The sequence below is a fragment of the Hylaeus volcanicus genome, chromosome 2 (genome assembly GCF_026283585.1).
Source record: "Hylaeus volcanicus isolate JK05 chromosome 2, UHH_iyHylVolc1.0_haploid, whole genome shotgun sequence".
NCBI lineage: Eukaryota > Metazoa > Arthropoda > Insecta > Hymenoptera > Colletidae > Hylaeus > Hylaeus volcanicus.
In genome coordinates this window covers 16,108,610-16,123,207 of record NC_071977.1, presented here as the reverse complement: position 1 = coordinate 16,123,207, position 14,598 = coordinate 16,108,610, and the positions used below count along the sequence as shown (strand labels likewise).

Sequence of the window (14,598 nt, the reverse complement as noted above, 5' to 3'; positions counted from 1 at the left end):
TACCCCCCATTTCCGGCTCCTCCCCGACTTTTGGGACACCCTGTATACAGATCACTTAGTTCCTTCCATTGTACACTGTCAGGTCGTAGTATATTTTAACTGATCAATTTCAATATACCTGTCAAACTTTATTGTATCTTCTGTAATACTTGCACGATTCTTCTTGTGGTATTTTAATAATTACTACCAGATATCCTCCACTCAGATAAAATATTAGAATTTCACAGTTGCAGCTCCTATTTTTGGAGAGCACCAAAATATTGTTGCTTCGTCAGCAAATTATTTGCTTCATGAAACAAGCAATTCATCCCTTCGATTCCTCTTATTGGAATGACTGTAGCTGCTTAGATCAATCAAAGCCTGTGGAAACAGAAAACGCACAAGAATTTACAATGCTAGTACATATTGTTTAAGCGCATTGTTTAGGTCACACCCAGGAAAGAAGCGCGAGAGGAGAGCACGAGAAAATATCACTGTTGCCGACGCAAGAGCTCAAAACCGAATGCCAAATGATTTTCGACACGGACAGCCTCGGATCCATGTTAATCCTCCTCACTCTGTGGTTTTATTGTCCTGCTCGCGGCTTCGTTCATTGTCAGCCTAACTGCCTCGGCTCGACCTTAACGGTCGAGCCGCGCTCATGGACCTTAAGTTTTGGGAAGACGCTCACGTTTTCCCCCTTTAGTCTACCGGGCCTAGGATGCCAGTTACGGCAACCTTACCCGTGGGCCTGGGATAGGATCCCGATCTTTCGGGTTTCCTATCCGTTCAGCGAAAGCGCGAGAGCCTTTCAATCTCTTTACGATATTAACCTCAATGATATGTCTCCTGCTCTCTTCGCGCCCCCCTTACAAAGAAAGTAGATACAATTATCTTACAAACTATTAGGGCTCGTAACACGCATAAAACTACTTATCAAATAATGATAAACACTATCTACTTTTAATTGTGGATTTTACTTACTCTTTTATTGATGATGTTATATGCTTCTCTTCTTGTTGTAATAGGTAAACAATGTCGCACTGCTAAAACTACTATTATGGTTTTAATTCGTGCACACACGTATTACAAGGCAACATTACTGTCTCTTGTGCATTATTTCTTGCAGTATCTGGTGAAATTGTTTTCTTCTGTCTTAATAACCTGCATCCAGCTATTCCTCACCGTAACCTATAGCTGTCAAACAATACTAACCTATATCTGTCAAACGATATACACAAATATTTGTTATGGCGGCCGACGAGCCTTGCTGACTGATTCCGAGAGTCGACGAATCGACGAACGGTCTTGTCTGTCTTCTATTGACTAAGTGTTGACGAAAAATCGACTGGAAAAGTATAAGACGGTATCGTTTTTGGATAAATCGTGACATGATATTACGATATCGCTGTTGTACGTGGACCGATTTGATTGATTTTGGTTTTATTCGAAAGCTTATATGCGATTTACATACGAAAAATGCGTTTAAATTTGGAAAATATTACAGGCGTGATGAGATATTAATGAAAGAAGTTTCAGGTTAGGTTGGAATCGGAGTTTTACGTGTAAAAGATACGCGGTAGGACCACGTTATATACGGAGTGGCTTTAGAATTTTTCATGCACTTGGCGTCGAGACGCTACCGCGTCTCTAGATAAATTGTCTCAAAGCACTCTTTACATATTTCGGTAATTTTCTTACTTGCGTACAATACGTCACTGCTACAGCAAGTGTCCAAAATGATGATCTTGAACTTGGATGCATTTTCTAAAATGTGTTAATGTAATAAACACTATACGACGAACTTGATTTCGATCAATTGCAATGCAAGCTCTTCTTATTCGCTTCTTCATATCTTTTCTGGTTGTTGACATTTCGCTGTGTACTTGCTGTTTTATCCCTTAAGATTTAAGCTCCAACAGCCTGGGACCAAAATATGATGTTTACATTACAACAATAGCCACTGCGAAGTTAGCACCTCATTTTCAAAAAACCAAATTTTCAGCACCAGTTTTATTTGCACCCACAATAGTTTTATAGTTCCTGGTAGTTTTTAGAAATAGTTTCGTCGAAATACGCGAGAAACAGCATTTTGAAAATATGAGGTGCTAATTTCGCATGACTTGAAACTTCAACTGCCCACAGCTTTTTTATTTTTAAGTTTACGGGAAAATGCCATAAGAACTTTTGATAGAATTCGTTGGGGTGCCAATGGAACTCTCATCCCAAGTTTGGAATGTTCAAACAATTGTTTTACGGATTTGGAACTTTTCTGACTTCAACATTAGTTCCATACATACAGTATTATAAAACATTCTTAAACCATTGTTAAGTCATTTTTATACAAACGGACAATCGGTTCTATGCTATTGAAGATCAACAACATACAATATTGGTTTTCGATTTTTTTAACTACAGCACACTGTACCAAAACTCTTAAAAAATTACATATCAATAGCCGTAAAGTTGTGGTACCACTGTAAAAATATAAAGATGGTCACGTAAATAATTAAATTGTTATTAAGCATTTTCTCAATTTTGTAATGATCTTTGATTTTTTTTACTGTGTTCTTGTTTTTTCAAAGAATATGAAAAAACTAAAGAACATAAATATTGTCACTCGACAACTTCGATAAAATATCAGCGATTAAAATATTTTGAATTTTTTAATAATCGAATTTGCGAACAAATTATTTCAAAAAATTCTCAAATATGCATATTAATTGCTAGAATAACCATTATTTTTTCCACAACTTTCTATTGAACAGAATGCGGGATATTCAGGATAAACCGAAAAATAATTTCCACTCTGTAATGGAACTACTATAGTGGAGCTACCGGCTCAAAACTCAGTAAAAAAGGTTTTTTTTAACACCTACCGAATGGTATGAACCCCGTGGCATTTAGTTGGAGGACAATTTTACCACCCTTATTCGGTAAAACCATTTCAGATTTCTAGAAAATTTCTAGGTCCTAAAATGACGTTATTTGAAAATTCCAAAGTTCCGATGAGAGTTCCATTAACACCCTAAAGACTTCTATCGAAAGTTCTTATGGCTTTTAGCCGTCAATTTATGACTAAAAAAGTTGTGGCCACTTAAAGTTTCAGGTCATGCGAAGTTGCAACCTCATATTTACAAAATGCTGTTTCTCGCGTATTTTGGCGGAACTATTTCTAAAACCTATCAGAAACTATAGAACTATTGTTGGTGCAAATAGAACTCGTGCTGAAAATTTGGTTTTTTGAAAATGAGGTGCTAATTTCACAGTGGCATGCATACTTGCTCCATCAATAAAATTGGGACCAATTATTTTATTATTTTATTATTAGCGTAGCCTACGCTGCCGCGGACGATCCACCAGCATACTCGCGCTCTGTTGGTCGGAGTTTTCTGGAGAGCTGTAAATTCTTAATTACAATTACAAAACGATTACTTGACCAAGCAATTGAATAATTGCCATTTCAATTACTCTGTCGCATGTAATGATATTTCCAATTACTTAATTACTACCAGTAATCCCATGCATTACTTAATAATTACTTATAACGGCCCAGAAAGTAATTAAAAGGCATCTCAAATCTAAAGTAGTCAAAACTACCTAAAAGTAATTAAAAAGTAATTATAACTACTTTTTAAATTACTTTCAAGTAATTGCAGTAACATGGACAGTAATTGTTAAAAGTAATGTTTACTTGTCTTCCAATTATTTATAATTACTTTGAATTACTTTTGGCACCGAAAAGTAATTAGAAGTCAGTAATCATTACTTTTAACAATTACTGTCCATGTAACTGATATTACTTGAAAGTAATTAAAAAAGTAGTTATAATTACTTTTTAATTACTTTTAGGTATACTTAACTACTTTAGATTGGAGACGCATTTTAATTACTATCTGGGCAGTTATAAGTAATTATTAAAAAGTAATTGAATTATTCAGTAATTAAGAATAAGGTATTGCATAATTACTAAATAAAAAGTAATCAACAATTACTTAAATAATTACTTTCTAATTCCAAAGTAATTGTTCCGGATTGTAATATCCAAAATAATCATTACTTTACAGCTCTGGTTTTCTGTCAATGTCTCCTTAACGAACCCTCGAACAACATTTTCGCTAAGGAAACAGTTGTTTCAAATCACCCTCCGAACCACCCCTTTCAAGGAGCTCTAACATTTTTTGGACACCCTGTATATGTATAATTATGTTTGTATATTATAACTACATTTTACATATCAATATAATAAAATTATATTTTATTATCTTTGTTTATAATAATTAGATTGAGGATTTTATGCACTTATGGCGTACAATTATAATGAAAACCATTCAAAAAATGTACATATATGTGTATTAGATATATTTTACAATGAATATAATAATATTGTTATATCGTTTTGCATAAGTGCACATACTTTTTGGATACTTTCAGCACGTATTTATTAAATCAACCAGTACCATAAATGCATAAAATTCGCTACGTAATAATATTTACACATATTTGTAATAATTATATAATTTTAATTATAGTTATATAATTATAAAAACTCTATCGTTCATTATTCTACACTGGAGTTAATATGTTAGAATTGTAAAAGTGGCCATGAAGACGTCTGAACACCGTGACAAATTGTTTGCGCAGAAGAACGCGAAAGAGGAATAATGGTTCAATCGAGAGGAAAGTGAAGTCCCATCCGTCATCCTGGCGCGTGGCAAACCAGGCCAGAGGCCTGGATCCTCATCCTCCTCGTCCTCGTCCACGGAGAGGCTCCAAAGGATGCCAGGATCGGCTCAGGAGAGGCCGCGTGCTCAACGGCTGACAGACATTGAGCCTCATACTACAAAAGTGAGTAAACATTCGCTATTGAAATGATTTACGAGCCAATATTTAATGTTTTTGGCTATAGGAGACAAGAAGAAACTAATAATGAAGCTTTTCAGCGTGGAATACAACGTTTAGACCAATAATTTTCATCCTTTGAAGTCATAGTTAGAAAATAATCAATTTGAATGGAATAGTGTAGGAGTAAAATATTTATTTCGGTCCGTTTTTAGCTGCGAAAAGGATATGATTATAATTGAAAGGAACAGTGTTATCTTGTTTTACTCAGGATATTAAATTAAGGAGATGATGTAGGTTTTAGTGGTTTCTGAGGAATGCAGAAGGCGATATGCTACAATTAACAGGCCCTCTTCAGAGGTTCAAGATCTTGCAGAAAATAAAAGTATAAACAATGTAGACAGTGGTGTACCTGAGGAAAGTAGTATAAATGATATTGGAAAATGTATGAAAATGTTTAAGCAAAGCAAGCAAGGATATGATAGTAGCTGAAAGAGGGAATAATAATTATACCCCTCTGTAGAGTATAATGATTCTAGATAGAGTATAAGGATTCAGAAATAAGTTTCTGAAGAAAATTAATAGTTAAAACTTCAGATTGCAATAAATTCCACATAAAATACTCTTGAGAAATGTCTATTTTTTGGGCCGCACTTTAATATACTAAATTACACGATTGAACTTCACTCCTGGCATTGACTTCCAATGCCTCGAGCATTATTTATAGCGAAATTTTTATCTGTTCCCTCGACAAATATTTCATCTGGCATGGCTGGTTATTCATAGAAATGCAAAACGTTCCATGTTATGTGTTACGATACAACTAACTCGTAGCCATCATTCACCTTGATCTTCCTTTCATTATCATTTTGTCTCCCGATGATATCAGCCGCCTTTCTATTAATTACTTACTCGACCCTTGTGTCTGGGTATATGTATACATATAATAGTAGGTTGGAAACTGCGCCATACATCAAGTTTCTTTCCACATCTTATAGCTAATCTTCCTTCAAATTATTGTTTCGTTTAGCTTTCTCCCGTTCTGTTTGCTTTCTCCTTTTACCTGGAAAATAATACTTTCCGCGTACAAATTTCATCGACTTATTTAACATCGTTGCCTATCGTTATTAAAGTGAAACAGTCCTAATTGTGATAAGTCCAGTTTATGTTGTTAATATCATTATTGACAGTTTGGTGGAATTATGATGTATTTTAGTGGATTGAGCAGATTTAGCTTATTGGTATTTATTTTTGATTTACTAATATTATATTCCAAAAACTCTTACTCATTGTAATGGTTTCATATTTGTTGATTTATATGTTACCTCCTGAACCAACACAGAAAAAGGAAAAATGAGTTTTGTTTGGATTTGTTTAATAGTATTTCATATAATTTCATATAATACATTAAACTTATTTATGGAATAGTTTAAATAAAAATTCCTATTACTTACTTGTTAGATTCTAGGTGGAATTATCTCATTGCATATATCTCGGAAACTTGTTTGTTGTTCTTTTTCTCATAGATAATGGAAGGTGCTTCTATATATTATTTAACGAAGTATATTTGTGAAAAAAGTAAAAAATAATTTTTGTAGACAATTTTAGATTGAATTCTTAAAAAAATCATTCTTTCATTTTTAAAAAATTCGATTTGCACGTTAGAGAAAAACTTTCTGTATGTTTTTGTAGGGTTCCGTGAGATCTACAACGAAAAACAAGTTTAAATAAAAAATGTTCATTATTAAAAGAGTTACGAATTCTTGAAAATTAGGAAGCTTTTTAAACATTTTTCCGCGAAAAAGAGCTAAAGAATAGAGTCTTTCGACAGTTAAATATATTTTAAAAATTCCTCACCCAAAGATACGCAGTTTCCCGTTTTGATCATTGAACTTCATTTATCTATTCAAGAGTTATAATTTTTTCAAATTTTAATCGTGAATTTTGGGGCGAAATTCGGCGCACTTTAACTGTAGTTAAGCTTACACTCAATTGTGTTAAATAATCAACGCAAAACATTCAACCAAAATTTCCAGCCGTGTAAGCAAACAACTAGAAGCGGTTACTCAAGAGAGGCAAGAGCGGAGGAGGAGGAGGTGGACAAAAGATTTCATTTTTTCCGTTTTCTCCTTTTTGTCGATATGGAGCCTTTGGTCTTTGAATACGGTTTTCGGAGGGCCTGGTAAAGCCGCATTCACCAGAGAATGCGGAAGTTGGTTCTATTTCGCTCTGGTTTCGTTCGTCCATCTCGCTAGCGTGAGAGCAAATCGATAGGCTTTGCCGGCACCGTCGTATACACACACCGGAGTGCGTAACCGACATCCTCTCCTGGAACACCCGTCCGTTCGACGGAAGCCTTCTACACTAACACGCAAAACTTAGCGGACAAATTTTTAAACGGTTTAAACACATGGAAGTTTTCAACCGATTGAAATTAAACTCCGTGAGGAGTAGTTTTGTAGTGCCCTCTGGGCGTGTGTAAAGTTACATGAGCGATGGTTGATGCGAAGGAGTTAATTCACCTCCCTAAAGGGGAGGGTGTAGAAAAACGCCTCTTTGGACAAAGCCAGGGGTGACGGGAGGGGTTGAAAAATTCAAAAAACCTTTGGGTGTACTCCTTGATGCCCTCTACAAAATGCACCCCTTGAAATCCCACTCGGACAAACCCACCCTCACAACTCCCCACCCCCTCTAAAATCCACAATTTTTGGACGACGGTCTCGATTTTGGACTCAATGCATTCTCTGGACTCTCCTGATCTAGAAAATGCCATCAATCATACCGAGCACACCATAGGCACCCTTTGGGGGGGGTGGAACAGAACGCGAATTTTCACCTCTTTCATAAGGGAGCACTTCCACACATCGGAGAACAATGAATGCCGAAAAGGTCCCGTTTCGAAAACTGCCCCCGGAGCTGAAGGGAGGGGGGCAAAGGAAGGGATGGTCCACCCCAAGTGTAAGGGTTGGAACGTTGTCACGTTGCGTGGATTACATGTCCAACAGTCCAAACCATTGGAGCGACACAGTTTTGATGTCTTTTTCCAGCGTGAATAGCAATAAAATACGAAAAAGTCGATTTTTTTTAAAAACTTGCTTCCTACTTCAGGCCCATCGCCAGGGTGAACGAGCAACCCCACGTCAACGCCGTTCGTGAATTCGGACGCGCGAATGCTTCATTAACAGATCCCCAAAAAATCAGATTTTTTGAATAACGCTTTCGTTGTCAAATCGGAGCAGATTTGAAAGAGTAGTAAGTGGGCCGGACGGAGTAGGCATTCAGAAGTGGAGCGAGGGCCTGCACCCGTACGTGGTCAGCCCACGTTAAATTGGGGTCCGATCTGGTCTGACCACGTACGTGTCAGGCCCTCGTTCCACTTCTGAATGCTGGCTCACTTACTACTCTTTCAAATCTGCTCCGATTTGACAACAAAAGCGTGATTGCAAAAATCTGAATTTTTGGGTACCTGTTAATAAAGCATTCGCGCATCCCATACCACGAACGGCGTTGACGTGCGGTTGCTAGTTTACCCTGCAGATGGGCCTGAAGTTGGGCGTGGGTTTTCCCAAAAAACGACATTTTCGTATTTTATTGCCATTTACGCAGGAAAAAGGCATCAAAACTGTGTCAGCCCGATGCCCTACACTGTAAGACATGTGATTCACGCAGCGTGACAACGTTCTAACCCTTACTCTTGGGGTGGACCACCCCAACTTCTGCCACCCTCCCTTCAGCTCCGGGGCATTTTTCGAAACGGGACCTTTTCGGCATTCATCCTTCACGTATCGAGAACAAACATGGTGAATTTCATCGCCCTCGGATGTGTGGTAGTGCTCCCTTACGAAGGGGGTTGAAAATTTGCGAGCTTGCCCCCCCCCCCCCCAAAAGGTGCCTATGGAATGCATGGTATGGGTGATAGCATTTTCTAGATCAGGAGAGTCCAGAGAATGCATTGTGCCCAAAATCGAGACCGTCGTCCAAAAATTGTGGATTTTAGAGGGGGTAAGAGGTTGTGGGGGGTAGGTTTGTCCGAGAGGGATTTCAAGGGTGCATTTTGCAGAGGGCATCAAGGAGAGTCGCCCCAAAGGTTTTTTTGAATTTTTCAATCCCTTCCGTCATCCCTGGCCTGTTTCAAAGAGGCGTTTTTCTACCCCTCCCCTTTAGGGGGGTGAATTAACCCCTTCACATCAACCCTCGCCAATGCAACTTTGCACACATCCAGAAAACACTTGAAGACTATTTCTCACGAAGTTTCACCGAAATCGGTTGACAACTCTCATAGTTATGAGCATTTAAAAAATCGTTCCGGTTTGCTTGTCCGCTAGTGTAGTAACTGTTCAACTCCACAGATGAGAGATGCCCTCATCGTTGCAGCCAACTCCCAGGAACAAGCGTTAACCATTTTTTGTTTGTTTTTATTTTTTACTGTCGTGGTGGGGAAAATCTTTGAATAGACACCCCAGAGATGGCGTTTGAGGAATAGTGTTGGACTTTGAATCACTAAAAACATCACCACCTTCGCATACTCTCGCCCTCTGAAGGCAAAACTTGAGAATATATTATACATAGACTTATCCTAGACCTAATCCAGATTTCGAGATTCAGAATGATAGTAGGAAATCCTGTGGTATCCTTCTTTCCTTTGAATTTGAGAATATACGTAGACCTGTAGGATCGGAAGAATTGATAGGTCGAACACTTGAGTAACTCCGTTGATTCCGTTCCTCACAGTTTTATTATGGAATATTACGGACAGAGATTCGACCCGTGCTGAAGACTGAAACGGACTGGCTTGTTGCACCCGGCCATCGTCTCTTAAAAAGGGCATTCGGCAAGAAAGAAAGAAAATTACATAGAATAGGAAAATGGAGGAAAAGGAGAAAATTAGGAAAGTTTGTAGTAAGGATAGCGGAAGAATCATAAATAAATTACTGAAGTGGTTTCACCTGGGCCTGAATAGCGTCAGCTCTCAGGCCCCAGCGAAACCTTGAAAGAGACACGGTGAATTAGAGACGATGACAACGGGGTTCTTCGCCTCGCACGGGTCTGGTCGCCAAATGTGCACAAAATACAAAACAGTAGAAAGTTCTACTGGGAAAGGCGTATGTGGTCCTTAGGTCGCCACAGACCTATAGCTAGGGCCGGGCAAGATTATCGTGGCGCCCCTCCAGGGGCTTAAAATTTTTAAGAAAAAAAGACAAGGTAATAATATCAAACGATGAATCTGTAGCTAGATTGTAAAGATCGTTAAACTACAATATATAGTAGCTTTACTAATCTAAACGGATAAAAATGAACCCATAAAAAACTTCAAAAAAGTAAAAAAATTACGCCAAGTACATGAAAAAGTGGAGGACTCAAGGAGTTATCATAGAAAAATAAAAGATCCCCATAAAAAACTACAAGAAAGTAGAAAAAAATGTGAAATCGAAATGAGCTGCCAGTACATGAAAGTCCTTTCCAATAAAGTGCAAAGGCGACACTGTGTAACACAATGTAAAATTAGGCATTCTCAGATCATCAAAACCCATACTTTCTCTCTCGCAGGCTTTTACATGGAGATCTTTTATTTTTCTATGATAACTCCTTGAGTCCTCCACTTTTTCATGTACTTGGCGTAATTTTTTTACTTCTTTGATGTTTTTTATGGGGATCTCACTACTTGTTACAAAGATAATTTGTATAGTGAATGACTTCAAATAATTCTTACATTATATTATATGTATAGTACTTTGTGTACAATTCATAGTACGTGAAGGAGTTTATGGCGCTGAACGTATTGAACATTGAACTGTAATAACAACCACAATTAACATCTTTCGAAGAAAAATATGTATGCATTTTTAGCATTTCGTGGCCAAGCTTGTTTTTCTACTCGTAAATCATCAATGGCTATCCATGTTGTGCCTTCACCTCTTATATATTTCATGACATTAATTTTATTTGTAAATAACACATACAAACCTTATTTTACTTGCAAATTAATGTAGAGCTTAAAATAAAAATACATTTGTCTTTTATTATAGTAAGCGTAGAGTCTACAATATACATAATGTGTCTGAAGCCAGATATAGGAAAGAGACCAGCTTCAGTCCTTTGAGTTTTTAAAAGTACACACAATGCATGGCAGAAAGTTTTGTTGCAAGAAATTTAAATAATGAAAAAATGAACAGATCCACTATTTGTAACACATAATTTATTGTATTATGATAATATAGAAAAAGAGAGGTCAGATTTAGTTCTTTAAATCCTCAAAAGTATGCATGACACATGACAGAAAGTCTTGTTCCAAGAAATTTAAATGCTACTGATAAAGTGATTACAATAATATAGAAAATGGGAGATGGGTTTGAATCCTTTAAGGTTTCAAAAGTGCACGGAACGCATTGCAGTAAGTTTCATTGCAAGAGATTTATTAAAGAAGAAATGAGAAATGAATAGAGATCCACTATTTCTAACGCACAATTTATTGTATTAGAATACAGTTCATATGTACACAGAACGCATGACAGAAAGTCTTGTTGCAAGCAATCTAAACGTTTATGACGGAGTGAAAATAAAAAATGTGGTCCACTATTTATAACAAACAATTATATTGTATTAGAACACTTATTCTTATTGCACAATGTTTCTTATTTGCACAAAATGAACATTTACTGAAAGTTGTATTATGAACTGCACACTCAAACACCAAATTTATATATTTCTTTTCACAACGTCAAGGTAGATATTTCATCACTTATAACCATATACTTCCCAATACAATATCACTACACGTAGCCTTTAAAATAATTATTCAATTTGCGGCGTCCAAATGTCACAAATACAAACTGACAGGTTATACAGGTTAGAAATGAACGAGCGGCGTAAACGGCAGCCATATTACAATTCTGGCCGACGAGCCCTGCCGACTGATTCCGAGAGTCGACGAATGGGCTTAGCTCCTATTGGCTAATTGTTGACGAAAAGAATAAGAATCAGAATCAGAAGACAAATCTACAATTTCCGACAGATTCATGACATGATATTACGATATCTCAGTTGTACATGGATCAATTTCATTGATTTTGGTTTTATTCGAAAGCTTACATGCGATTTACATAAGAAAAATGCCTTTAAATGTAGAAAATATTGCAGGCGTGATGAGATATTAATGAAAGAAGTTTCAGGTTATATACTATTTTTTCCCTTCATGTTTACTCCGTTATCGTACCCTTGACCCCTATGATTATGCAGTTCAAGTTCGTGTTTATTTAGTACATTCAGAATTACTTCAGTAAGCCCTGCGCCACTAGTCACTGACAGAAATGAATTCTATGTAATGCTCTTTTATGGTTATATAGGGTGTCTGAAATATGTTGTAACATCTTGAAAGGGGTGGTTCAGGAGGTGATTTGAAACAACGTTTTCCTTAGCGAAAATGTTGTCCGAGGTTTCGTTAAGGAGATATTAAGTGAAAACCCCAACCAATCAGAGCGCGCGTATACCGTTCGCGGTAGCGTATGAGCGCAGCCGCCTATCGCGTAGCCTACGCTCAACCGGTATACTCGCGCTCTGATTGGTCGGGGTTTCCGCTTAATATCTTCTTAACGAAACCTCGGACAACATTTTCGCTAAGGAAAAAGTTGTTTGAAATCACCTCCCGAACCACCCCTTTCAATGTGCTACAACATTTTTGGGACACCCTGTATTGTCATCAGATAAATCAGCGAATCGAATTGTAAGAGAAAGTTGTTCAATATGACTTACATATGTCTAAAGCACAGTCAGCTATGATGGAATAATATTTGGAGATTTTGACTCGCGATACAATTTCAGATGTAACTGTTGCGCCCATCTATTAATTCGTTTCGAATATCTTTTCCGCAGTAGTGGTCCGAAATATTACCTATCATTGCTAATCTCAAATGTTCCTGCATGACCGGATCAAACTTGTCTATTAGTTGTAGTAGACCCAAGAACTTCCCATTGTTCGGAGTGTACAATTTGTCCGAGGTTCCTCTAAATGCCATATTATTTTCAGCGAGGTAAAGAACAATATTCATCAACCGAATCAAAACATTATTCCACCGCAAAGTTTCTCTGCTAATCAATTTCCGTTCTTTGCAATCGATCGTTTTTTTTCCTTCCTTTAATCTCATTTCAGCTTCAATCCATTGATGGTAAAATTTCTTATGGGAATATGCTGTTTTCATGCATTTTTAGAGTTTCAGATAAATGTTTCCAGTCTTTATATCCATCAGACACTAATTTCGACATCGATTGATTATCGAAAAGCCAAGAACAAAAATAAAAAACTCGATCCTTAGAAATAGAATAAACTAACCAACGACGTGGGACAGTTACATTATTTGCAAGTTTTTTAATATAGTGAGAACTTGTAAAATGACGACCGAGTCTATCTTTCGGAAACTTATTGTTAAACTAAAGATAATTAACCCGTAACCGCGCAAGGACAGGGAATAAGAAATAAGTGAAAATATTAGCGACAACTAATAGACTTTATTTTCCTTTCCACTGGTCTAGCACAACTGAAGCCCTTTTCGGCAACGGGCCTAACTGTTGCCTCGATGTCGTCGTTGTTTCCCTTCGTCCAGGGTGGGGGTGACGAGTGACGAGGGCCAGGCATGGTCCTGGGGGTCTATTCTCGAGTTTCGTGTGAATTTAGTCGAATACAAACACATTCGTATGGCGCGTCTCGTGTACGAATTGTTTACATACGAAAACGGTATTCTGGAGCACTAACGAATCACTGATTCGTATACATATGAAATTACAGTATTGCCAGATTTACGCGTTGGAGACGAACCAATGATTGTTCAACTTTAGAAAATACCAACGGAAATATACATGGCGTCCTGTCAATGTTACGTGTAGTTTTTCGTAAACGTAACTTTTATTAAGGCTTTCGGTGTAGAATTAAACGATAGTACAATTTTATAAAATATATATATATATTTTTCTATATGTTTGCTGTATTATATATTATGAAATAAAAATACTATTTAAACACAATATTCCCTTTTCAAGTAACAAAGGATCTAATTATACGTTGCTGAAGCGCTCGTCCTCCTGCTAAATCGGGATTCGCTCTTCTCACATTTATATTCACATCTTCAATTTGAGGAACATGATTATAAATTCCTAAGTCAAGCTGATCGTCTTCTTCCTCTTACTGAGACGCAGGGGGTCCATTTTGTATGCACATATTGTGCAATACCACACATGCGTTCATGATTTTAGAAGCTGTACTGAGATTGTAATGCAATACCCTATGTTTTAAAAGACAACGAAATCTTAATTTTAATACCCCGTTGCAGCGTTCAATTAATTGTCTTGTCTTTTTTAAACACTCGGAGTATGCAGCTTCCGGTGTTCCAGGCCGAGTATCATTTAAGACAGTGGTTTCTAAACTTATTGTTACTACGCCTCCCTTAAAAATATTTAATCATTTGGCGCCCCCCCCCCCCCTGAAGATTTCATAAAATAAAAACACAAACATTTTTACTCTTATAAATTTTATTCATACAAACTAATGGAAAACGATATTTTATTATTGTTTTTAATGAGATGGATGTGCTTGTTTATTAGCACTTTATTAGCAGTCTATTAGCAAAGTTTATCAAATCTTGGCGTTTGTGACGATATAGCTACTCGTAGCTCTTTTTCTACAACTAAACGAGCTCGATATTTGGATTTCATTGCAGCCAAAGCAGAAAATCCCGTTTCGCATAAATATGATGTTGCGAACGGCAGCAGTACTTTCAAAGCTTTGTT

General features: G+C 37.0%; 1 protein-coding gene across 8 annotated transcripts in view; it reads left to right on the top strand.

Annotated features, from left to right (window-relative positions):
• Positions 1-14,598, top strand: part of LOC128884699 (rho GTPase-activating protein 32) — a 238,015-nt gene that overhangs the window by 13,266 nt on the left and 210,151 nt on the right. For all 8 annotated transcript variants that reach the window (XM_054138271.1, XM_054138272.1, XM_054138269.1 and 5 more), the window contains one exon: positions 4,624-4,827. In XM_054138271.1, coding sequence (XP_053994246.1) covers positions 4,759-4,827 — 69 coding nt within the window. In that variant the 5' untranslated portion in view covers positions 4,624-4,758. The remainder of the gene's footprint in view (positions 1-4,623; positions 4,828-14,598) is intronic.